The 27580-nt window shown below is 35.1% G+C and overlaps 2 protein-coding genes across 2 annotated transcripts; one reads left to right on the top strand and one right to left on the bottom strand.

The window, feature by feature from the left end:
* Window positions 1–3044: 3044 nt before the first annotated feature.
* On the bottom strand, window positions 3045–10944 carry MS3_00007850 (uncharacterized protein). Its single transcript, XM_051216197.1, has 4 exons — window positions 8642–10944; window positions 7461–7723; window positions 5798–6037; window positions 3045–4355 (listed from the first exon to the last, which is right to left on the bottom strand). The coding sequence occupies exons 1-4, from the start codon at window positions 8753–8755 to the stop codon at window positions 4193–4195; spliced, it is 780 nt and encodes a 259-aa protein (XP_051073764.1). The 5' UTR covers window positions 8756–10944; the 3' UTR covers window positions 3045–4192.
* Window positions 10945–22407: 11463 nt separating this feature from the next.
* On the top strand, window positions 22408–27334 carry MS3_00007839 (uncharacterized protein). Its single transcript, XM_051216184.1, has 7 exons — window positions 22408–22500; window positions 25121–25275; window positions 25334–25408; window positions 25453–25500; window positions 25554–25608; window positions 26965–27054; window positions 27110–27334. The coding sequence occupies exons 2-7, from the start codon at window positions 25206–25208 to the stop codon at window positions 27252–27254; spliced, it is 483 nt and encodes a 160-aa protein (XP_051073763.1). The 5' UTR covers window positions 22408–22500; window positions 25121–25205; the 3' UTR covers window positions 27255–27334.
* The last annotated feature ends 246 nt before the right edge of the window (window positions 27335–27580 follow it).

Below are 27580 nucleotides of genomic sequence, written 5' to 3'. Positions count from 1 at the left end.
GTAGCGCAAAATTTAAAGAAATCTAAAAACTTGATTTTCTGTATACTTATAATAGAAAAAAACACGTACATGAAATTTAAAGAGAACCTATCAAAACTAAGGATCATGTTGCACAAACCAACTGATTTATAAAAATGAATACTTTTGATAACAGCAGTAGAACCAAACATGAATAAAGCATTAAGGGAAAAAAACATAGTTTGTTTTTCTTGTCTAAAAGCATTCGTATGTTTTACCTTCGTATATCAAATTATTTTTCAGATGCTTTAAATACTAAAAACAATGTAAACAAAATTATAAGAGAATGAAGTCTCAATGACAAAAAATGGGTTTTTCTTCATGTTCGAAATGTGTTTTATCTTTTCGCTTATCTGTTAACATTTTAATTTTATTTATATATCATAGTGAGTAAAATGACCACTTAATTGTACCTTGTGTTGTGGTGCGTGCTACTTATATTGATATAAGTAGTATATGACGCGAGTCACGAATGTAATATTTGGCAGCAGGAGATGGAGAACATCAAGAAAGGAAGAGCGGGAATAGAAAGCAATTAGTATGGAAATGCAAGAACAGCGAAGTTCGAGACAATTATTGAACATTTTGCAAATTAGGTATTATAGTATGGTTTTTCTATTTTATCAAGCAAATTTCCTTACTTAAAATTGGTTACATTTTTTTAATGCTGGAATACGCATACCAGAGTTCATAATAAAACCTAGTTATCTTGTGACATATTGAGAATGATCCAGTTAAAATGAGGGGGATCTATGGAGAGTAATTAATTTATGAGTTTGCAGTTGTCAAGGATTGATTTCATTTGAGTTACTGTCGAAAGTAAATAGTGTGCATCCATTAGCCTCACGAGGATCAATCATCATATCATCTGACAATTCGTTAACAGTTAGAAACACCAGATTATTTCGCGTTCTTAACTCTTGCTCATTTGCGTAATTCTGATGAACAGTGAGAAATCTAAATAAAATAGTTCATCTTAAATTTCATTTCAGAGTGTTTATGATATGTTCGTGTTTTAGATCAAAAGTATAACATTGACTTATTCAACAATGAATCATATTCTGATTATTTCCAGTAAAATAACAAATTTACATAATTTCAGATTTCTCCAACAGTACAGTGAATTTTGAAAAATTATCGCATTTCATTGAATTTGTTTGTTTGTCTGTTTTGGAAGAATTATTTTCATTGAATACTTTAACTAATAGCTTGGTTTCCAATAAAATGTTACCATACATAAGTATTCCATAACGTTTCGTTTTCTTATCACAATATACCATATTATTTATTAATATTAACCTATCATTCCCATTCATTTATAGATCATATTCGGTTAAACTACAAATTCGTATTATATTATGGAATTTCTTGTTTCAATGAAATGTCACTTAATTAAAAAGGTATTAATGATATTCTATTTTCTACTGTATAAAGATATTTCAACATTAATTAGCATTCAAGAACATAAGGGCTTAGGAGTAATAATAAGTCATGACTTGAAAGCAACTACGCCTTGCAACGAAGTTGCTGCTAAAAATTATTGTGCGTTATGGTCACTTTGCCGATCATTCAAATGCTTTGACAACAAATGTTCCGGACTTTATATCCCACTTATGTAAGACTACACTCAAAGTACTGTATCCAAGCGGCTAACTCATGTCTGATAAAGGATATTAACCCACTTGAAAGGATTCAGTGTGTAGGAACAAAGCTCCCTTACGATGAGCATTCGGAACGCCTAAACCTTTGTCTCTTGTCGTATCGTAGGACGTGAGGTGACCTTATACTGGCATTTCGTATCTTTAATTATGATTTGGGTGTCAATATGTCTTATCTTTTTGCTCCTTCCAGCACTAACAATCTCCGAGATCATAGCAAGAAGGTTCACAAACTGCGATTTAATAAACTTAAAGTGGAGTCCCGTTTTTCTCATCGAGTAGTCAAGGACTGAGACGCCTTATACGAACAAGTGGTATCAGCCGCATCAGTAAGTATTTTCAAGGAGAAGCTGGACCTTCACTGGAAGGCAATCTGTCAGGATTAACACAGGTTCACCAACCTACTATCTTTATTACTAAAGATTGAAGTGTATAACATCCAATAAATGACAAAACACGCTTTAGTTATCTTTCCCTTATATTTTCAACATCAGAAATACTATTAATATAAGCAAACAGTAATTTTGCATACGATTATTTGGTGTTATCATCTCCACTCATGAATACAACTGAATAAATAATGGTTATCGTTATAACAATAATCTTAACGAATAACAAATGACATTTTATGATTACATCTACGAAGTGTCAAGTTAATGACAATATGCTCTTTAATGTATAATGTTCTATTATTATTGTAAATAATACTATAAGTGTAACCAAATCATTCAGTTACATTATTAAACCTTGGAAACAACAATCACTTATAGGATTTGACAATGATCATATTCTTGTTTATAAATTTATCAATAATATACACATCTAGTAAGTGCTATGCATAATAATTGAAAAGTTAAAATGATTTATGATATTGAAAAACAATAGAAATATATGAGTGAAAATAATTTTTAAAACGTGCTAAAATGTGTTATGAATAAAGAGTTTTGAAAACAAATACATTCATTATTGAAATAACAGAATAGCATTCCAACCGATAGGTGATACATAAATGATATGATTTAATCAAATAATTGCTTTTTAAAGGATCATATTATTGATGTAATCCTAACGAATGATTTCAGATCAAAGACAAAACAAATAACCAATAGAATAAGTTCCATAGTTCTGAAAAAATAACATTTTACAGGCAAAATACTAGAAACATGAATAAAAGATATACGAAAGACAAATAATCGGGAGGTAAGACAATTATAGGTGACCCATTCTCCAACAGCTATAAGACTTAATTATCGTCCTGTGAAAGAATACGCTTCGGTTTTTTCTTAGCAGTATAGTACTGAATGAAAAACATTATGCTAGGAAAATATTTCATTATGTATGAAGACTACACAAAAATGATGTCATCCAGCTCGATATGTCTAAGTATTTATAGCTTTCAATAAATCCAACCTTGAATTAAAATCATGAATTAAAGTTTTTACCCTACTTCGTAGAATCATACAATAACCTACCTACGCTGTCAATCAGGAAAGTTTACAAATTTACAAATAATAATCGTTCAAGCGATATTAGGTGAAACAAATGTCACTGTCTAGAAATCCATGATGTAGTCTGAGTTGCAAGTTGTTGTTTGGTTGTATCAGTATGAAAACAAAAACGTGTATATATTGCAACAAGAAAATAAGTCTTTCTGTCTTTCAATTATATTGGTAAAATTTCATTTAGTTACTACAGGTGTTATGTTATTTTTGTTTGTTCTATAAGCAACACTGATGAATTTCCTATTGAGAGACCTGTGGGTATAATAAAGACTGTAGTATCTATAATATCAGTTAGAACCGTCGTACTGTACCATAAATGTGGAATTTTAATGCTACTGAAGTTTGATCGTTCTATAGGTAATAAGAGTAATTGTCTGATAATCATACAATCAACACTTGGTGTATTTCCCTTCTACTAAATTCTGGTGAAATAGAGCCAGTTTTTTAACTTCGAATTTTTAATCTATATTGCTATTCATCCCTATAGTAATCAAGTCGGAATGTTTATTGTAGAAACATAACAAAATCAACTGTTTTGTATAATAGATAAGTCACTACATACTTTCCAAATACAAATAACTGAAGTTTTGAAATTACGTAAACGTTTTAACTTGTAGTAAAAGAACTCATTAGTCACTAGCTATGCAACATTATCTCAGGCCACCACTAATTTTAAAGGACAGTAATTAAAAAGCTCCTATTTCACACATAATGGTAGATGTGACCAGTAACCATTTGTTCTCTGACTCCTAAAATGCCAGTCAGAAAAAAGTCGAGCATACAAAACAATATGGTAAAAGGCTTCACTTGTATCAAATTAATTTTAATTTGAAAAAGTATAATAATTTTGGAAAAACATACTCATATATACAATATTTACAAAAGAAAATAAGAATTATACATTTTTAAATTACCCATTATGGATAGGCATTATTATTTTTATCATAACAATAATGTAGATACAAATGCATCAAATGTACGAGATATAATTGGTCATTTGAATACATTAGATATTTATTGTGAACGTTTTGTTTCTACTGAATAATCACAATGTCCTATTAGAGAGATAGTATTTTTAAATGGATATGATGTTGATAATGGATTATGCTTTTTGTAGATAATAAATGAATCATTTAGGAATTTTGTATTTTTCAAACGATGAGACGGAATCGAAATTCTGGAATTGAAAAAAAACAAAACATTTTACCAACTATGTTCATAATCATAACAAGAAACAAGGTAATAAGAATAATATTTGCTTGTCTAATTTTGAATAAGTTCAAACTTGCAAACTTCTAGAAAGAAGAGATACATAGTAAGTCAACGAAACAGACAATAAAAAAGTTACACAGGATTATGCCTATAAAATGTTAAGTATAGCTATCAGAATACCGGTAAATTGAGTCTGCAAGACAAAATATACATAGTACGTACGCTTAAACATGAGTATAGGAAAACAAGATAAATAAATAGATTTTGTTGATGGTTCTAGATTCCCATAAATCAATTGGCAAACTTTTTATTTTTGCAATCTTATTATGCAAATTCGGATTTCTCGTTTTCGCGCAGAAAGCGTCCATGTTTACCTTCCGTTTTTGATTTCCACTTGAAAGGAGCTTGAATGTCATCGGTTTGCTTTCTCTTTTGGTACGCTATGTTGCTGACGTTTGTTTCGTTTGCCAATCCTAGGTGGTATCTTAATCATTCGAACAAAGCAGATTTAAATAAATAAATGACAACTGCTTTGTAGCAATGAATTTTCTGAAGTTGTATTTTTACACTGCCAGGTTTGGATGCAGATTACTTTGACAGTAAATGATTTTATATATACAAATAAAAAAGACATGGCACCTCACAGTTTTTTAAACCAGCGAAACAGACATCTATTTATTTATACTAGTTTTATAATTATTGTTGATTCCACTAAAAAGTTGAATTTTTCTTTATGCGAAATTCAAGCAATAACATTGATAAGTGTGGTTTTTGCGTACCTTTATTAAAGGAGCGCATTTTAACCGAATGTGAAACATTATTACACTACAGTATCGTTTTTATTTTCATTACTTCATCCTTCTTAACATTAATCCCAAAATTCAAAAGAAATTTGTGCTAGAGATATCTACGTCAGAATTGATTAAATTAACCATTAATTGTGACTTGAAACGCGTCTCAATGAATCCTATTTGTTTCATAACAAATGTATGTGAGAATTGTATAACATATGTAGCTGTAAAAAAGTACAAGTTTGACATTATTCAGCTACTTGAAGCTGTTCACAAAAAACAGAATTTTCAACAGAGACAAGCTGCTAAGCAAGTTGGAAAATAAAAGTATACACAAACTAGAAATAAAAGAAGATATAAATCTGAGCCAATTGAATTAAATCTGGATGTAGAGAGAAAATTGTGGACGTCGTTTGCGCGGATAATGAGGCTAACCAAGCAGACTTATTTTTATTAGCAATCATCACCATATTTGTGTGTGAGCTGACATACTGCCCAGCCCCAAATCAAGGTGGGTTATTTCGCTAGAAAGATATTTCAGAAGTCTGACTGTTAAAGTAATATCCAAAAATTTGAAATGATTGTGCTTAAAACAATACACAAATAGTGAAAATACCTTAGAACTATCGGACCAACAGCTTTTTCTCTGAATTTTCCATCACAAGCTAAAACATCTGTTCTCACTGGAAATAATCTTGAATTTAATGTGTAGTTTTGCACAATTGTTGGGGATTTTAAGTTAGTTTCATTATTAGGAAACATATTTGTTCTAATTGGTGGTAATGGTCGAACACGTTGTCTAACATTCATTAACGTAGACTTGTTATGGCTGATTTTCGTAGATGTTTTATGGAGGCTTGAACATAGGAAAAGAAGAGTATTCATAGACTTACAAAACAATCAAATAACTGATAAAATTCAAGCTGAGAACAAGATCACAATGAGCTTGTTCTGCGATTTTCATTCAACCTAAGTTCTCATGAAAAACACACTAAACGACTATACTTATGGTTTACCCTCTCGGAGATAAATCTTAACCTGACGGTTCTTCTTTGAAATATTACTTTGAAGTATTACTTAAGCTTCTGTTAGCTATATTTAACTTGTGGTGCGATTGTATTTTAATACATAATTACAGAATCTCTTGGCAAAATATGAAAACTATACATTTAATACTTCATTTGCAAAACTACATCATTTGTGCTTCAAATTATGTATGATTCTTCCAAGTCACAGTTACTTTCTATTTCTGTTTACTTCAAGTCGACCTCCATAGACTTCCGCTGCTCGGTTTTTTTACTTCCGATTGGTGTTACATGCTTCTCATGTCGACAGACACACATATAATACACCACAATGATACCAAGCTGTTCAAACCAAATTTGGTGCAGTGAACTCCCACGTTATGATCTAATCGAAAGCCTATTATTATAACATTTATCGTACCATATTAAATCCAATTTATTATGTATTTAAGTTACACGTTGGCTTTTTTCGATTAGAATAACTAGTACATTTTATCTGAGAAATGCCATTATTTGGAAGAAACCTTTATTTGGTTTATCCACAAATTATTTTCAGATACCGTATACGCTTTTTCCTAATAACACAAAATGCTATTTCAAATACTGGAATAAAAGTAAGTTCATACACAAATCAAAATATATCATAAGAATGAAAGTATTAACTTTTGGAATTTACAAATACAACTTAGCTACCTCACTTTAAAATGTGTTCATAGATCTATGACCCAGGGCAAGTAAAAGTAAAATTGCAATTATTCGGCTAATATACTTAGTAAATAAAATTTTAGATACAGCCTTGTTAGAACAATTAAAGTACCGTAGAAATGTTGACTAGTATATTGTATATAAGAAAAGCGAAGTGTAAGAAAAATGTTTGTTTTGCAAGGCTTGTATTTACAGAAAACATTTTTAATTCCTTAATATAAACCGAACTGATCATTAGTTCGATATCCTCCAATATATCCAGTCAGGATTTTGGGATTAGTTATGTGAGCTAGTTAACTGAACAACCAACTCAAATATTACATTATAATAATTCTAAACGTTTGAAATAAGTATTGATTTTTTTATTTATGGATGCATAAAATAAAAAACGTTAGGACTAAACAATACGTTCACAAACACAAAGTTCTTTCAGAGAATTGACAATCTCTTTCAACTTCACTTCAAGTTTTTATTTCACCAAAAAAAGCACTTGACAGATGACAAAATTTCAAACAAAGAGGTATGGTTAATTTTGAACATAACACTAACCTCAAAGGTCGTTGTGAACAGCAAAGATCAGAATTTGTTTGACGAAATGCATTTAGTTTGTCGAAAAATTCCCGTTGATTTAACCACTCTTCATCATCGATATAGTGATTTGCTGATACGTTTACTTGGCGATTCGAAATGTTTGTGCATATGGGCCTTATCTGATTATCTACCATAGAGGCTATCCAGTCATAACCTAGGAAATCTGTAGATAAATCTTGTACAACCCCATTGCTTTGTTGACCAGTTGGACCAGCAAGACGCTATATTAAAGGAGTAATATCATTTATTAACACTGGTGACAATTTTGTACAGTCCTAAGCAAATTAAAGCTGGTGGTAACCCATAATTACTTTTAAATAGTCCCAAAAGATTTTATAGAGTATCAATTAGCTTCAGATTATCAATCGGCTGCAAAACTTCGTTAAGCATGACAATCTGAACATTTTATCCTAAACCCTGCTAACATGAAATAAAATTTTCTCTAGAGCAAGAAATCGATGCAAACGAATTATTAGACTTCCATTTAATAATGGACTCCATAACTAATCTCACAGAAACATTTCAAAATAAAGTAAAGACAAGAAAATGGTTTGACTATGTTATAAATGCTTGACATCAGATTTAATTGAAATCAGAATCGATTTTGAAATTTCGTTCCCTTGATATCTTATGAGAAATTAGACAAGATGGTATATTATACAGGTCTATATATCGAAAACCAACTCAGAATGAACAACATACGAATTTTCATAGCTGCGCTTCATTTAACAGAAGGAGAAACCTAATTTAATTTTATCACCAACGGCTAGGCGTATATGCTTGGAAGACTCAATAGACGAGAAACATTACAAGCCCCGACAGATATTTCTCAAAAATAGCTACTTATCAAGATTTTTTGAGTGAAAAGTGAAACCAAAATTACAATTTGCAAGAACTCATTTAATGAACATTGAGTTTAAGGAAGACTGCTGCAGAGATTTTAAAGAATCGTCCGACAAAATCCCTGAGGAAAACGTTTTATCCCTTCGAGGTTCGCATCGTTCTTAGGCGCGCTATCATTCGTCAATAACACAAGAATATTTAATTTTAAAGGGGAAAACAGAAGTAACACAAGCTTTTTATCTATAATTTATTCGTTAAATAGTACTAAACTAACATAGAAGGAATACAAAACTTACACACTGATTATGAATTTTGTTTTTATAAAGTGGTCGAATATTTGATGCATCGTCCAGCCCGATATAATTACTTTTTTCACCTACAAACTCAGAAGAATTTTCATGGTATGTCATTTTTTCGTTGCTTCGCTAAGTGTTGAGCTAACTTTCAAAGAGGTAATACACCAACCAGTATTTAGGCTGCATAAAAATATATTGGATTTAAGTTCAGTACATTAAAATCAAGGACTAACAAAATAAGAACTGCACTAAAAAACGTAGTTGTATATTAAATAATACAAAACGTATATAGTGAGAAGAAAAGACATTCTTTGTCCAGCTGTCAACTGAAAAAAAAGAATCTTAAAGAAAATCCATTTTCGTAGAATTCTATTTTCAGACTGAAATCAAGGAAGAAAACTCCGATTCCTAGCAGATTTGGCTTGAAAAAATTTGCTGAGCGGCAAAACTAAAAGTTTAAAAGGTGAACTATTATTGATTATTCTCAAGTTATTTTGATCTTTAAAACGGTCAACAAACAAGACAGATAAAAAGTTTATACGCTATTATTCTTGGCATTTATTGATAACCTATCTAATATATATAAGTAGACGGAAACAACCAATATATAATGTTACTTTCTAACAGATGCTGGAAATTATCTATCAATTTTGTTGGTTATAATAATAAGTGGAACAAGTGACGTGTTCCCAAAAGACAGAAGTGAAAGGAGAACATAATCAACTGGACCAAGATAAAAATGAATGATCAGTGTGGGTTACCTCAATGTGTAGCCAAATAACAAGGATAGATTTCCTCCAAAGTAAATGAACACAAAGTGCTTAAAATAAAATAAATTGATAGTACCAATTCAAAGATATACAAATTACTAAGGACTATTGAAGTTTCCTAAGATAAATTATATCAAATATACATGTTAATTTGCACCTAATTAAGAACTACGCAGAGTGACAGGACGATCAAGTTACTGAAGACAAACCAAATGAGTGGCGAGATGAGAATATAGCACTAATATCTTTGCTAATAACCACACTACAATTTATCTTTGATATCCGCCACTAGATGAGACTCATACATCATTACTTCCCACATCTAGATGATAAAGTAGAATTCTGGAGAAATAAAGATAAGAAAGGTTCTCACTTTGGGGAAGACAGTTTTCCCCACTGACGTAGACACAATATAGTAAATAAATAGAGCGAAATAAAACTATTGGTCGTTAATTTGAGAGAACTAGACTGTCTGTTGATAATTCAAGCAAAGATTAAGGTGTGAAATATGAGACACTTCGTCGCAGTGAGAAAGTTTTGATAGGAATCCCACCGATTTCCTGGTCTGGGAAAAAAGAAAATTTGATGCCTTTTCGCCCCAATTTACACCAAATTTACCAAAATAATGTCGCCTATGTTTTTCAAAGGTTCCCCTTCATCTGCTGTTTTTTTCGCTCATATAACGGCAGATGTCCATTTAGTCGATGTATGTCTGAATTTAATAACAGAAGTGTCACTTTTCTTGTAACATACGTTACAAATATTTGAGTTTAGGTAAAACTGAGTCCAGCCTGAAATTACGTTGTGTGGTGAGCGCGTAAGTGAAGGGTAATGTGTTGAAATCCGAAGACAAATTGAGAGAAAAATAAGCCCATCACTCAGCAAGCACAACGAATGTCTTAATATTCCATGAATAAACAAAGAGATAGTAATCGGAAATAAAAAATCCAGGTTTAAAGAGATCCCATGACCAAAACTGAGTTACTTTAATACACACACTTTTCTAGACGTTCGCGTGCAGCCAGAAAGTACTTTATGTACAAGGAAAGCATGTACAGTAGCTTGAGGGCTATATAATTAATCTCCCAAGTTTGGGGAAATTTTGGGGAATTTGGAGGAAATTTTGGGAAATTCCCCAAAGTCAAAAGACCTTCACCAAGGTTGACGAGTAATTTCCCTAGATCCAGGAAAAGCTGAGGGTTTTAGTGCCATTTCCTTAAAATTTTCTATAGCGTCTTCCTCAAAAAGGGTAAAATTTTCCCTAAAATGGGGAGATTGAGTAAAGGGACATAAGAGAAGATGTATCGACAGCTCAGCAACCACAAGCAGTGCGCTTACATGAATAACAAGGCAACTGAGAACAATCGTAAAAATAAAAGAGTCACATTAAAATGATAAACAGAACAAAATGGTGAAAGTGCAAGGTTTCAGATATTTGAAATTGCCACGTGTTCAACTAACTTGCAAACATGGCAACTAATTGATAAACACTTTGCACATCAGTAAAATGATTGAACGATAAGTAAGATATGTTGCATTACTTTTTTATGTCTTTAAATGTCAGCAAAATCTTAAAATGTTGACTAAAACTTGACGAAACTGTAGTGACAAGTAAATCCCAAAAATAAGTGGCTCTGTATGTTTTCGATATTGGATGCTGACCACATTATTTCTAATGGACTCACTTAATTGGATGCGCTCAGTCTTGCATCCGCAGCAGATTGCGAGTAGGAACGCCATGCTCACTATCCCCTGCAATCGCTAGCTAGTCTAGTTCAGTTGACCCTCCACATATTGATAGCTTATCAAAAAGATCTTTGAACATCTTCGCTTCTGCCTTTTGATTTTACTTGGTAGGTACGATTCCTGGTGTATGGTGTTACTGGTTAAAGCGTTGTCAAACTCCAAATACCTGTGTCATCTTTAAGACGTTATATAAACTAGGAACCTTAATGTGTCTGAATTGTGAATGAATAGTCAAAATCAGAATTCCTGCTACAAACATGATGAAAGAAATTTTCTGAGTCTGATGCGTAGGCGTTGCAAAGTTACTATTCTGTTTTCCCTTCTGTTAAGTGGACCATTTTTAATCATCAAATGAAGAATACTCACGAAGACAAAACATGCACTATTTTTTTATAAGACTTTATGATCACTCCTGTTTTGTTCTCAAAGGATACCGAAGATCTTGAAAGCACATTAAAGTCCCAATAGTGATATAAAACCAAAATTACAAGAAAGTATACATGTAAATTAAGGTCACAAACACAACGAACCAAGTGGGCCTCGAGTCAAATCTGTTTTCTTTAACTTTACAATCCACATTGAGCTAATTAAATAAGGACTCAAATGCCGATACTTTTAAAGTATATTTAAACCGTATAGTTGTTTGACGTGTACAGTGGTAATAAATATATTGAATTAAAATAAGTTTGAATTGAAATAATAATAGTATTGAATGAACAGACTTGTAAGTGGATACATAGGGTTTACGATGACACTGTAGACCAAAATACGGGTAAGTAAGGTTACTTGATAGGTACTTCATCTGTTAACTTGATCTGTTAAATTGATATCATTAATGAAAATAAACGGATATTCATGTGAATTCAACAGCGAGTTCAAAATGGTTCAAATGGGTGTGCACGGAATAGAAGAAGCTTTCGCTTAGCAGTCTTCAGTCTGTCTTCAGTCTTCAGTAATTAGGATAGGAGGTCTATCGACCGATATTAATCCTTGCAGTTTGTAATACTGTGAAGGTCCGACCGCGTTTTGAATATATTAAAAGACGGTGCTGATATAACGTGTTTCGGTAGAGAATTTCAGTAATTCACTACTCGGTGCGAGAAACGGAACTCCAGACGTAAACGGTTTGATCTCGGTTTTTGAACTTTCTTCGAATATCCTCTCAAATGATCGGTTTTAGACGGAAGCAAAAGCAGGCTTCCGTGTCTAGTATCAGGGGATCACCAAATCCTCCAGGTAGGAACCCAGGTATGTTAACAATAAAAGGGGAAAAGAAATTAGTAAATCATAGTGTGATACTATCCTTAATCCTTAAGAATAGATAAAGTTGCCTCTTAAAGGACTTCTGGGAAGTCACTTGGACTAGCTCGGCCAGCAGCGCATTCTAGCATTTGACAACTCTTAAGGAGTAGAAGTTGTGTCTGCAGTCCGTTCTGCTATGTTGTGTCTCCAGTTTTTGGGTGTTACCTCTTAGGTTAGTGTTGGAACTAAGCTTAAGTAGGTGGTTGAGAGGATGTCTAGGAGTGTTAAGGATACTATAAGCCATCAGAAGGTCACCTCTAAGACGTCTACACTCTAATGGGTAAAAGTTAAGTGAATGGAGGCGCTCTTCATAAGGTTAAATTTTGAGTCCTCGAACTGATTTCGTGGCTCGCCATTGGATACGCTACAGAGTGTCCTTATCCTTTTGGAGTGAGGGGGCAATACTATGTTTCCGTACTCTAAATGGGGACGGATGAAACTATTGAAGATTATATGGAAAGTTCTTACGTCAAACTGGCCAAAAATGCGCTTCAATGTTACCAGTGCGAGGTTTGCTCGGAAGGCATTTTTGTCACAGTTAGCGTAAGACTTTAAATCGTTGGGCACCAGGACTCCTAAATCTTTTTCGACTTGGGATACTGCTAGAGAGGAGTTTCCTACGTTGTAACTGTGGTCTACGGCACGTCATAGATGGACTAATTTACACTTTGAAGTGTTAAAGGTAAGTCCGTTATCGTCTGCCCAGCTTTGAAGTCGCGTCAGATCCTCCTGAAGTGCCTGTGTATCGTCTTGGTTGCGTATCTCTCTCCAAAGTTTCACGTCGTCGGCAAAAAGTAGTAAGTCTGACGTTACCTGTTGAGGAAGATCATTTATGTAGATCAAGAAGAGAAGAGGCCCTAGTACTGAGCCCTGGGGGACCCCACTAGGACATTCCATAGCCTGAGATAAAGTGAAATTAACCCTAACCTTAAAGTGTCGATTTTTTAGGTATGAAGTAAGCCAATCGATTAGAGGTGGTTTGATACCTAGTCGTTTGAGCTTACCGATAAGTCACAAGTCGTTAACCTTATCAAAAGCTTTTCAGAAATCAAAGTAAATGATATCAACCTTTCCCTTGCAATCGAGGATGCTTGTCCATCTGTCCACCGCAGTCAGCAGGTTGGTTATACAAGAGTAACCCTTCCTGAAACCATGCTGTTGGGGTGAGAAGAAATTTAAGGACAGTAGATAGTCGTTTAAACCGTCGCATATCAGAGACTCCATGAGTTTTGAAGGTAATGACAGAAGAGCCACCGGCCGATAACTTGAAGGTTCGCTGCGTCGACCTCTTTTGAAAATTGGTGTGATGTGGGCCGACTTCCAGTTTTCCGGTAATTTGTCTCGGCTTAGCGGGTGTGAAAACATCACGCTAAGCGACATTGCCAGGATTGAGGCTGCCTCCCTCAGTATGGCAGTATGAACCATATCCGGGCCAGAAGAAGTATCTAGTCTTAAGTGCTGCAATTTCCGGAACACCAAGTCAGAGCTGAGGTCCACTTCGGAAAGTCCTGTGGAATTGCAGATGAAACTGTCGTCAGTAAAGTTAATGTCGGTCGGTTGAAATGTCTGGGAGTAATGTTCAGCCAGAAGGTTAGCGGCGTCGCCATCGTTGTTGATCGGGCCGTTAAGACCTACCAGTTGGGAAACTCTAGTTTTGGCTTGACGAAGAGAAGCTGCATAACGGAATAAGCTTTTAGGATTAGAGGCAAATTTGTCCATAAGCTTTTCCTGGTACTGAAGCCTATCTTCTCTTATAGCCTTCGTGCATATGTTCCTGATATGTTTATATTGCCTGTACGCTCCGTCGTTGTCAGTTCGTTTGTATTCCGCCCAACAGTGTCTTTTGCAGCTTAGTAGGCGAAGGGTACGGTTCTTGATTATTGTGGGTGGCTTGCAGCTTTTTGGAACCGTTTGAGGAACTGAATGGTTTGTAGTGTAGAATTATGGTCTACTATGATATTAGTGCTGCTCTAATAATAGACCTAATCCTAAATTTGTAGATTTGTCATGATATAACTGCCTAATCTATAAGATCTTACGTGGAAGTCACACCATCGACTACGCCAACTCACTGTATCGTACCAATTACCAATACATGATGTAGAACAAGGTTAGGCTAGAGAAAGAACAATATATTTAATATGAATAGAAGAAATAAGATAACATTCAGCAGGGACCACGCCTGCATGGCCGAGCCATGCCGTTCGATCAACTCTAATTCCATTCAATTCATTGTTCGCGCCTTCTCCATCGTTAGGTATTTCTCCGTGTTAACTATTGAATATCTATTTTCCGAGTTGTCTCATGTTCAGCTTTGCGGATTGTGTGGTTATGGTCCAATGCCACTACAGTAGCACGTAAGAGCGTGTGCACTAAGAAGTCTCAATGACCGCCCACATCGAGTTCGGGGTGAACATCCCAATCTACTTCTTGTAGATAGTCGTGTAGAGCTGGCACATTCAACCGTTTAAAATTTCAACGCAAGTTATTGGTGGGGTATCTGAGCTTAGTTTTACTGACAAAACTGAAGGCTATGATGGCATGATCGCTTTTTCCCAGGGGAGCCAGGATTGAGAGGCTGTCAACTAGAAATTCTTTGTTTGTGAATACACAGTCTAAGTGCGATGGTGTCTGACTGTTTCTCCAACGAGTTACCGACCTCACATTTTCGTACAATCCCAAGTCATCGATGAGGTTGAAGAACCGGGCTTCAATTGATTTGTCGCCTCCAGCGTACGTGTGTTCCGCGAAGTTGACTCTAGGGAGATTAAAGTCCCCTAGAATCAGGATGTGTGTGAAACCGAGACGAGTAGAGCGGGATAGTCCTTCCAGCATACGAACATCATACTCGATTTCCACAGCTGGCTTCCTGTAAATGACTCCGACTAGACACCTCGAAGTACTAGACAATCTTACAGAGCAGCATATAGATTCCTCGAGATTGTTAAACTCGAGGTTATGAACCTGGAGCACCTCCAAGCAAGAACGTATGTAAACAGCTACTCCGCCCACATATCCTGATTTTCTGTCATTGCGGAACAAAGACATCCCAGGTAATTCTATCTCATGGTCCGAGAACTGAGAAGATATCCAGGTTTCAGATATTCCTATCAGATGGGCCTTATTAGCATTGCTAAGTTTTATAGTGTAGCGGTAAATAAATCCCCAAAATAAATAGCTCTGTAAGTTTTCGACATTGGATGCTGACCATATGTTTTAGTGGACTCATCTAGCTGAAGGCGCTCGGTCAGGCATCCGCACCAGATCACGTGTGGTAACGCCGTGCTCAACATCAACCGCAATCGCTAGCCAGATTAGATCAGAGAATTCCGGTATATTGGTCATCGCCAAATATACTCTTCCGATCTCCTCGACTCTGTCTTTTGATTTCTCTTGGTGGGAACGAAATATATTAGAAGGTGTTACTGGTAGAAGCGTTGTCAAACACTGAATACCTGTGACATCATCATTGGTGAGCCCGACGTGATCTGGTACACCTTATTGCAACTGTGAGTCTGTTCCTTTATGGGATTTTTATGTATCATTGCCTTATTTTTTATTTTTTTTTAAACATTGTGATTTTTTTTCGTGTTTTTTCTTGGATATATATATATTTTCCCCTCGTTCATTATCGTACTTCATACTTCATCATGACTGAACAGACACCTAAAGTACTCAAGCTTAAGACTTTGTCCCCGCCTTCGTTTCAACTGATGCCTTTCTGGCCCGACAACATCGAAGCCTGGTTTTGCTACGCAGAAGCCGACTTCTCCGAGCACGGCGTGATCGACACACGTGCACAATTCCTCGCAGTAGTCAAGGCACTACCGCGCGAATTCAACAGGTACGTAACACCTAGTATGTTTACTAGTGATGTTTCCGATCCTTACGAAGTCTTAAAACGCTCGATTCTTAAACGAGGAGATCTAACCGATCGACAAAGGTTAGATCAACTCTTCAATAACATCGACCTGCAACACGGTTCTGCGACAGACATGTTGCAACGGATGAGAGAGGTTATAGGCCCAAGAACTTTCGACGAAGGTCTATTCAAACAACTCTTCTTGTCAAAACTTCCCCAACAGGTGCAAGCAGTTCTGGTCTCGTTCCAGAACAACGGCTTAGACGAGCTAGCTGCATCTGCCGACCGCATTCTAGAAATTACGAAACCTTCTACTACCGAGGTATTTTCAGTCAAAGAAAAGCCTCACACGACTCAAAATGATATAACCGACTTATGTCACACACTCACGCGTTATCTTAGTCTTCGTACCGACCGTAAGAGATCGCGCACACCACGTAGAAGCATTTCTCGTAAGCGATCTGTCTCTAGACCACGAGAGACAGATAACCCCGACTGGTGTTGGTATCATAACCAGTATGGAAAGTCTTCTAGAAATTGCAGAAAACCCTGCAATTTTCCCAACACGAAACCGACTGATTCGAAAAACAATTCGGGAAACTTCCAGGCCGGCACGCGTTAGCGGCAACCGTAGCCGGCGAACAAAGCCGTCTGTTATTCGTCACAGATGTGACAACGAGAGTTCGCTACCTCGTCGACACTGGCGCAGAAGTTAGCGTTCTCCCAGCAAATCCTAACGACCGACTTCACGAATCGACCCTAAACTTACAGGCGGCAAACGGAAAACCGATCGCTACGTATGGCAAAAGGTACGTTTACCTTAACGTGGGTTTACGCAAACCCATACACTGGATTTTCGTTGTTGCAGATGTTTCTATACCAATCATTGGTATGGACCTTCTACAACACCACAATCTGATCATCGATACGCGCAAACGGAGGCTAGTAGACGGGAACACTAATTTGTCCGTTTGCGTAACTTCTTTTACTGGTTGTAGAGTATCCCCAGTCACAGTTAAACATATGATAGACCCACTCTATCAACCACTACTCGATAAGTACCCTGGGATACAACAAACTCAACCGAAACTACCGTGTGTCACCAGCAACGTTACACATCACATCACGACTACAGGACCACCTGTATTCTCTAAAGCACGACGACTAGCTCCCGAAAAGCTAAGGTTAGCGAAAAACGAATTCGATCACATGATGGACTTAGGAATCATACGACCGTCAAGTAGCCCATATGCATCTCCGTTGCACATGGTCCCTAAAAAGGACAGCAACGATTGGCGTCCAACTGGTGACTATCGGCGATTGAACGCGAAAACCATTCCCGATCGTTACCCGTTGCCTCACATTCACGATTTGACAGCTACCTTGAAAGGTACAACTGTCTTTTCGAAAATCGACTTGGTTAAAGCGTATAACCAAATCCCTATGGCTACTGACGACATACCGAAAACAGCTATCATAACTCCTTTCGGACTCTATGAATTTTTGCGAATGCCTTTCGGTCTAAGAAATGCTGCTCAAACATTCCAAAGATTCATAGACGACGTTTTTCGAGGTCTCAACTTCGTACACGCGTATGTTGATGACTGTCTAATCGCAAGTCCGGACAGAGAAACACATCTCAAGCATCTGGATCTTGTTTTCGAACGATTACAAAAACATGGCATTACTGTAAACGTTCAGAAATGCCAATTCGGAACCGACTCATTAGACTTTCTGGGACACACTATCGATGCTCAAGGCATTCGACCTCTTAGGACCAAAGTGGCGGCCATTCTGGATTACCCAGAACCGACCACCGTCAAGCAATTACGCACGTTCAACGGCCTCGTAAGTTTCTATAGACGTTTCATACCGAAATGCGCATTACTTATGAAACCTCTGACCGACCAACTTCGTGGAAATGCGAAGTCCATTAACTTGGACGACACCACACGAAAAGCATTCTCCACAGTTAAGGAACTGATTGCTAAAGCAACAATGCTCGCACATCAGGACACCCGAGCACCCATTAGCATCGCAGTAGACGCATCCGACTCGGCAATCGGAGGCGTCTTACAACAATGGGTTAACAACTCCTGGCAACCCTTGGCATTTTCTCTAGAAGGTTGCTAGACACCGAATCGAGGTACAGCACATTCGGTAGGGAACTCCTAGCTATGTATTGTGCTGTACGGCATTTCCAACACTATATCGAAGGCCGTGAATTCACTCTTTTCACGGACCATAAACCGCTCACTTTCTCGTTAAGCTCTCCTTCTGACAAGTACTCTCCCCGTGAGTCTCGACAACTGGACTACATTTCGCAGTTTACTTCAGACATTCAACACATCTCTGGAGCAAACAATGTAGTTGTAGACGCTTTATCTCGCATAACTTCCTTGAACAGTCTCCAAGGAATCGACCTTCTTAAACTCGCCTAGCTTCAAAAAGAAGACAGTGATCTTCAGCACGAGTTATCGTCCACAACACTTAAACTACGCATCAAACAGATGGGAACAGGTAAAGAAACCTTACTTTGTGACACATCTACAGGTAGGGATCGCCCAATCGTGCCGAAACATTATCGACGCAATGTCTTCAACACATTGCACAAACTTTCGCATCCAGGTGTTCGTGCAACCATCAAGCTTATAGCAGAAAGGTTTTGCTGGCCTGGAATGAATAAAGACGTGAGGGAGTGGGCACGCTCCTGTGTAAGCTGCCAAAAATCTAAGGTTATCAGACACAATAAATGTCCCTTAGGCTCGTTTAAAACTCCCGATGCTCGTTTCGACCATGTTCATTTGGATTTGGTAGGACCTTTACCAGATTCAAATGGATACTCTTATCTCTTAACCTGCGTTGACCGTTTCACTCGATGGCCAGAAGCAGCACCTATCAAGGACATCACTGCTGAAACAGTGGCCCGCACCTTCGTCGAACGATGGGTAGCAAACTTCGGCTGCCCTTCAACCATCACTACAGACCGCGGACGTCAGTTTGAATCTGATCTTTTCCGTCGTCTGACCACACTTTTAGGAATCACTCGCTTCCGAACGACCGCCTACCATCCACAAGCAAACGGGTTGGCAGAACGTTTTCACCGACAACTGAAAGCTTCGTTATCAGCAGCAAACGTTTCACAGTGGACCGACGCTCTTCCACTCGTCTTAATAGGTATCCGCAATGCAGTGAAAGCTGACATTGGATACACTGCGGCTCAACTCGTTTATGGAACGACACTTCGACTTCCAGGAGAATTCGTGGATCCTTCATCCTCTTCAATGAACATGGATCTAACCTCCTACACGAACAGGCATACAAACGCAATGCGTTCAGTTAAACCTGCTTCCAATCGACCTCAATCAACTGATGTTTTCGTTCAACCTGGCTTACGATATAGTACACACGTTTTCATTCGTCGAGACTCGCATCGACGACCATTCGAATCAGCATACGAAGGACCCTTCAAAGTTCTTCAACGTGAATCTAAGTACTATATAGTCGATAAGAACGGAACAAACGATAGCATCAGCATCGATCGCTTAAAAGCAGCGTATTTAGAAGGAAATCCTATCCACGTCGATTTTCCTTCGGTACAATCGAACGACACGACTCCGACACTTATAATACCTCGTCCGACAACCAACACACACGATGATACTTCGACAGTATCCGAAAATAAACTTAAAACGACGCGTTCTGGAAGAAGGCTGAGATTTCCAGAACATTTAAACGACTATTGCACGTAAGGCACTACTCGACATTTTATATTATTTTTTAAAAAAAACAATTTTAATATGCTTATATATTTTTATTTCTATTTAAAAAAAACAAAACAAAAAAAACAATTTTTTTAATGCTATTACGTGTTCATGAGTTTTTTTCCATTTTTTTCCGCCGACATTGTGTTTTTACGCACATACGAGTGTATTTCGACATGCACTTACATTTTCTTTTTTCTTTTCCAGGACGACTGGAAAAGAACGATGCAGTTTACAAGGAGTCGAAATCTTCGTTGTAACTCTTTCTTTTTTTACTATGTTGTACCTCGGTCCCATATAGTAAGGAAAGACGACCAGACGCTGCTACACTTAGTAAGCTATCAGAAGAGTGTTTACCAACGACAAACTCGTTGGGTTTAAACTTCTGGCTGGCCACGTCTTAGGGTCGTCACTGCCCCACTAGGGGGAGTGATCTGTAGCGGTAAATAAATCCCCAAAATAAATAGCTCTGTAAGTTTTCGACATTGGATGCTGACCATATGTTTTAGTGGACTCATCTAGCTGAAGGCGCTCGGTCAGGCATCCGCACCAGATCACGTGTGGTAACGCCGTGCTCAACATCAACCGCAATCGCTAGCCAGATTAGATCAGAGAATTCCGGTATATTGGTCATCGCCAAATATACTCTTCCGATCTCCTCGACTCTGTCTTTTGATTTCTCTTGGTGGGAACGAAATATATTAGAAGGTGTTACTGGTAGAAGCGTTGTCAAACACTGAATACCTGTGACATCATCAATAGGTTAATGCAATGATGTTAATTTACAGTTATAATAATTTGAAAACGGTAGCACATTCAAGTTGTGACACTCCACAGTGTACGTCTGGTCAAAAGTAGTATTCGGTTACTAAGATTCTGGTGCCGCTAATTATTCATGCAATGCACCTGCCTAATAAATTTACAATTGATACAATTTACACACTGAAAAGCGCTTGACTGTGAACATGACAAACTTCAGCTTGGCTTTTCAAGTATGAACGAAAGCTCCATGGCCGTATAATACAAACTTGATGATGAAAAATATGGGGGCCGTAGGGGCACCAGGGAATTCCGACATAAAAGTACAATGATGCCTTACTGCTCTGAAAAGACACATGTGTGGCGAACTATTAGATAACACCCACAATATCTTCTGTTATCTAAACTGTGGCTAAATAGTCTCTAGATGAACAAATATAAGGAATAAACACAGTGAGCCATGATGCGTAGCAAACCAGAACGGATTCTCATTATTGAGAGAAATAATACGGGCAGTCGAATGTTTAGCAACTGTGTTACGATTAAATAAATCTAGGACCTCAGACGCGAACTGCAACTTAATGAGACGGTTTTAGAAAGTTGCAAATAGAATGGATTCTGAAGTAGAGTGAGAAGCCAAGTGGACAGACGGACGAATTTGAATTCATCTTGGTGTGAACGAGAACTGAAATGGAGGAAACAAATACATTGTTTAATGCAGGCATAGAACCGAAGGAGTTTACTATATGGGTATTTGAAACGTTTTCTCTAAAATCTGAACCTATGTAAGATTTTAAATATACATACTGTACAGCAGAACGAAGAGTATTTGCGAACCTAAGGTTTTTAATTTGGCTGTATAAGTAGCAGTGAAAATAGAGTAAAGTACCATAAAAGCAGATAAACAACTAACCAGGTAGTTACGATATTGAATTCCGATAACCATAATTTTACTTTAAAACACGTTCGGCTGACTCCAGGTCAAATGATGCTGATAATAATCCTTCAAAATATATCCAAAAGGCAAGTGAAGTAAAATTTACTTGATAGGAGTGAAAATATATTCCATTGTAGAAGTAGGTGGATTAGTGTGTATATACCATAGTGTGCATTATGATCACCGTATTATAAACAAAGACTCCTGTACGGTCAACCAGTTAATTGAATTTTGCACAAACTGAATGTGCAAAATATAAAAACAACAAGTCAGATACATTATATTCATATGTTATTTGAATTATCTCTTACATACTAAGTTGTTCTTCAATTCCTATTGTTATTCTGACTGATATCTGTATTTCTTTCTCTTCTGCCCACTTTCCTTTTTTTCGGTAAGAATCCTATTTTTAATTTATGACACGTAATACTTATATCTGTCGTTACAAAGACAGCATATTTAACTGAGAGAAATGTCCCACCTAGGTGATTGAAAGAACCTAGAACCCTCGAATGCGTTATCAGTCATTTTTACTATTAGAATTAATATGTGATTGAGACACATTATTTGAAAGTTGATTAAAGTCAGGTACCATATAAAGAATGTGTTTTTGTTTAACAAGTTGTTATGGCGCTAAAGTAACAACTGTTAGCTGTTTTCGCTTTAACAATACTCGTCCAGTGCATCACATTGTAACTAATCTCTTAACAAAAAAACAGGTGATTCATCAGATTGTGTTTCTATAATCGAAAACGTTTGCATACTTTATCGTGATCTGAATTCCGAAGATAAAAATACAAAGCTTTACATATTTTTATAAGTACTTTCATACTGGTGAAGTAGTAATAAGGTGAAATTTTGATCAATTTGATCAAAGTTATGTTAAGTTAGCCCTTCACAACACTAGTCGAGTTGTAAGTAGTTCAGTGAGCTTGAAAACACAATTTAAATACTTGTAATCATTTTTGACGAAGATTGAGTTGACAATTTGAATGTGTAATCGACACACAAAGGCATAGCTATTTTAAGCTGCTTCAACCACATTCTTTAATCTCATTATTCACTCTTTGTTTCGACCGCACATCCTTGAATTCGCTGTCGGCTATGGTTGTTCAAACGACTTCCTAGTAGTATTCCTAGGTAATAGTTAACAGGTAATTCAGGACTCGGAACATTAATTTAATACGATTTGTTGTCGTTCATCATTCCTTTGTTTTATATGCATGAATCCCTTTAAAAAATGAGATACGTTATGTTGATTTCCATCACATCTCAGTTATCATACGTGTACAGTCCGTTACTATACTCGTCAGTTACTTTTGCTCACGAAAACGAAGAGGACTTAGTTTTTAAAATGTCAAAAACTAAACTCGTTATTGCACGAACTAAACACAAAATTTTGAGTTTCGAACAGTTCGAATTCCTGCTCTTTTTCTACTGATTGTTTATGAACAGTCCTAAAATCATATAAGCTCATTCAAAACGTATAAAAAGTTAAGTGATATGCAGAGTTATACTTTTTCTGTCTAACTTGTTTGTTTTTCATACTCAGCTGCCTAATTTCTAAGAAAATTTGATTACTCAAGACGCAGAAATTTGTCCTTTTTATTCTGTCATAGTAATGAGACTTTCAATGTATAGTTTTGGGATTCGGTAGAAACGCATTTGTGATACGACACTACCTTTTATTTATTGTACAGTTGTTCGGAGAATGCTTTTGTGCTTGCGTAAGTGCATGTGACAAATAGAAATACCCAAAATTATGAGTTTTTATTATTAAAAACAAAGACTTAATCAGCAAAATTGTATTAACATTAAAAATAGGCATAGAAAGTAACATAAAAACGGATTGTTGATTATCTCAGTTTTATTTTTACCAAGATAATGAGATGAAAAAAAGATTTATACCTTATTGTTGAGTTTTTGAAATAATTTTCGTCTTTTTGCTTTGTGATGTACATGAATAGATACATAATAAAATATAGGGAAGATATTTTACTACAGTCATATTTAGTCATGACGTTTCAAACGATAAATATTATAATTTCCTGTTGGTTAGTCCCTAACCAGTTCAGTACAGTGTTAAATAGAGCAAGAATAAAATGAACTCAGTTTGTTCCGTAAGGTTCTCATCAATTGTTTTCAATCTTTAATTACTAAAAATCAAAATTATTGTAAAGTTTACACACTTATAACAGCAAAAATGGGTAGGTATCATCATTTTGTAAAAAATGATAGTGTAGAAATGAAAAGAGCGCTGTAAATAAATATATGTGAGAAAAGATTCCGGACTGTCAGACAGCAAAAAGAGATCCCGAAGAAAATAAATAGTTGATTATATAATGAAGCAGTCGGAAACAAATTAACAATTAAGAATAACATAAGTTGACATCAGTCAGTTAAAAAATGGTGTTATGAATACGAAAAAAACGATGAAATTATTATGGGAGAGATCTAAATTGCAAACGTGATGTAAAAAACTTGACGGTGAAGAGACTTTTGTGAGGAAAGACTTGCAACTGCTTCCGTTAGACGACTATAGCTACGGCAAATCCGAGAAAGGCTTTTAGCAGCGCTGTTGTAGAACTCTGTAGCACAGAGAGTCAAGTTGATAGACTGAAATCTTTCAGCACCATCTATCAAGGGTCAGCCTCCATGCTTCTTTAATTAGCCGAAGCTATATTCATATTTGAAATATTTTATTAGATAGATGGATATTTTAAGTAACTGTTAACAATCGGTAATATCAGTCATTTGAATCCAAATTCATTAATTTATATATTCATTAAACTTAAGAGACTTGTGATGATTTTTTCCTGAGGTACTACTAGAAAAATCACTGATACTTCTCAAATTTATACCTATATACCGACATGTAAAACTAAATAGATTAGTTATAGTAAATATTACGAGGGAAAACAGCCAACTTGGAGTAACCTGATTTCAGTTGAAGGATACATTATTACGATAAAGAAATATGAATTTTGTACAGAGATATAACCATAACATTCCCAGACAGTTTTATTACAGAATACAATTTCGATTTACAACTGTATACGGCATTATATTGCCAAAATAACAATGCCACAAATCTAACAATGTTAAATATAATAACAAACTTATATAAATTTAGACATTTTTTAAAACTAGTTCACCAGTCGAATATTTATGTACAGCACTCTTGCGTCTTATCTGGAAGGAAATAGCAAGTTTAAAATGCATTAAATCCGCAGTATTTATCTTTTATGAAGCAATATCCATAGCTCTATAAGATAGTATTTTTAAAAATGTATTAAATGTTAAATAAGTTTAAGATGAAATGTAACTTTTTTTATGTAGTTTTGTTTAGAATAGATTATTAACAGCAATACAAAAAATAAAATCACCAAGAAATTTTCTTGTCAAGAAAAAAAACAGATTCACAATGAATTCAACGGAGAATGATAACAGAAATACCCAGAAGTTTCAAAAAAATCTTAATGAAACATTAGAAGGTAATAATAGAATAGATTATTAATGAACTGTTACAAAAAATTTTGTTATATATTTTAGAAAAAGAAAAATTAAAAAATATATTATCATCAACGAAAACTGAATGTAACTTATTAAAAAGTCAAATTGAATCAGGTAATATAAGAAAAATAAACATTAATAAACTTTTGATTACTTAGCAACAGAAGAATTGAGAAAAGTTAATAAAGAAATTCAAGACATACAAAGTTAGTGAAAAATAATTTAATTATTTTATAAATAATAATTTATTTTCTTGTAGTTAAGAAAAAATTGTTAATAAAAAAACAAGCTATCAGACGACAAAGAGAACAAAAGTACGTATATATATATATATATATATATATATATATATATATATATAATTTGAACCATGGGTCAATGAATAATCATGTAGGATTTATAAATTGATATTATACGAAGAAAAGTTATTTAATGATAGTATATCGTAAATATTGAACTCCGATTAACTAACAACATAGTGAGTATCAAGTGATTTTAGTCTCATAGTATTTTCAACATACCAAGGTACAAAGTGTAATTTTTATAACGGATATTTTGCATGCTAATTAAACTATGCCACTTTTTGCTTTTGTTGACTCTTTTCGATTACTTATACTGCTTAGCTTTAATAAAATTATGTAAATCAATAACAACATCACCAAAATTTCACTAAAACAGGAAAACAATTATTTGTTTTAATTCGGTTACTTATCCCAGGTATATGATATTGAGTTAATATGGTTACACTAAATAATATATTCTAACGCGAGCAACGCTAGAAATTACTGTGAAAATTTTATGCATGTTGTTAATCAGTCAGTAAATAGATCATCAAAATCAAGAATCAGTTTGATCCAACTTTTGAGATTTTAAGGAGTCAAAATCGGTTGTCATTACTTTAAAGCAGGTCAACTGCTCTACATAAATATATTCATTCGCTAGCAAACTAGTTTATGTTTGGGTACTTTATCGACTCATAAACGTCTTCATAAATGACTTCATATTCGTTTTACAACCATTGAGTGCAAGCTTCATTAAGGGTTATGAAACACTAATCAAAGAACCACATAAATGTAATTCTAGATTTGTTTAAGTAGTTTGCAAAACACAAGAATTCCTGTTATATAATCCATTGGTACAAACATGATTTATTTGAAGGATTACTTTAGACAAACCAATAAATTACATATCATTACATTAGGATTCGGAAAGAATACAAATAAGAGGGATTAGATATTTTGAGTTGTTTTGCTTAGAACTTAAGACATAACCTTTTATCGATTCTGTGCGATTCAAACACTAAATAAAACTATTCTGTACATACCTATCTATAAGATAAATGTTAGCTAAGATTACTATCTGAACTGTATGTAGAAAACTCTGCTTTAATCTTTATTATAAATAGCATACAGTATATTATATTTACACTGTCATTACACTGAAAAGACTGGTCTGTTATTTCTATATCTGACCACTCTGATTTTTTCGAAAATTGATAAAAAATTTATCATTTTGCTCCCCATATTCCTCTTATAACTAACCTATTGCTTACTTGGGTAAGCGATAGACATTATTAATAAAAGTATTTAAGCAATTTTAAAATGTATGGTCTAGTTTAATGTAATAAAAAACTCATCATTTTTACGGTTTTCCCATTTATTATTGTGCAGGGCACAAAAAGATTTATACTTACTAATTTCAAATAAACAAAAAATTGAAGATTCGATAAAAGTTGAACGTGAAAATTCTTTGAATGAAAGGTAATCTCAACTAATAAGTGGTTTTTACCATTGTATTAACTCATTTACTCAATAGAATTCATCAACTACAGGAATGTATTAAATATTCAGAAGACCATTGGATTTTTCGATATTTTAGTGATAGAAATTTTGAAGATGAACCACAAAAAGAAGAGATTGAAGGAAATGAAATCGTTCTTATTGAAAATAAACAAATTTAATATTTCACTGTTTGTTAATGTTATAGCTGTTGGTTTTTATTGGTAAATAAATTGAAGTTGAATTCACTATTGTTCTTTCACATATGCTTTTTTATTTGCTCATTGCGTACCAGTTCAAAATATGAAAACTAACAAATACGTACTATTTTTTGATCAGTGTGTTGATGACTTAAAAATGCCATCAGCATACTTGAGTATAATAAAGTGCATCACTATGTCCCAACTGGGTATTGTCAATAAATATATAAACTATATCATCAATTAATCGTAAATGAAAGGTCATAAATAAACATAAAATATTAGTGTGTAGATTATTTTGACGTTAT

This window comes from Schistosoma haematobium, chromosome 1 (genome assembly GCF_000699445.3).
Source record: "Schistosoma haematobium chromosome 1, whole genome shotgun sequence".
Taxonomy (NCBI): domain Eukaryota; kingdom Metazoa; phylum Platyhelminthes; class Trematoda; order Strigeidida; family Schistosomatidae; genus Schistosoma; species Schistosoma haematobium.
The sequence above is the reverse complement of the archived record's forward strand: the minus strand, read 5'-3'. Positions and strand labels throughout refer to the sequence as shown.

What these genes read in the sequence shown, in the direction of transcription:
- MS3_00007850 (XM_051216197.1), bottom strand. Translation starts at nt 8,755, where the DNA reads ATGACATACCATGAAAATTCTTCTGAGTTTGTAGGTGAAAAAAGTAAT. An exon ending in ACAAAATTCATAATCAGTGT is followed by an intron (nt 7,724 to 8,641) that starts GTAAGTTTTGTA and finishes CCTTTAATATAG; the next exon opens with CGTCTTGCTGGTCCAACTGG. An exon ending in GTTGGTCCGATAGTTCTAAG is followed by an intron (nt 4,356 to 5,797) that starts GTATTTTCACTA and finishes TTTCAATTCCAG; the next exon opens with AATTTCGATTCCGTCTCATC.
- MS3_00007839 (XM_051216184.1), top strand. Translation starts at nt 25,206, where the DNA reads ATGAATTCAACGGAGAATGATAACAGAAATACCCAGAAGTTTCAAAAA. An exon ending in AAAAAGTCAAATTGAATCAG is followed by an intron (nt 25,409 to 25,452) that starts GTAATATAAGAA and finishes TTGATTACTTAG; the next exon opens with CAACAGAAGAATTGAGAAAA. An exon ending in GAAAATTCTTTGAATGAAAG is followed by an intron (nt 27,055 to 27,109) that starts GTAATCTCAACT and finishes TTTACTCAATAG; the next exon opens with AATTCATCAACTACAGGAAT.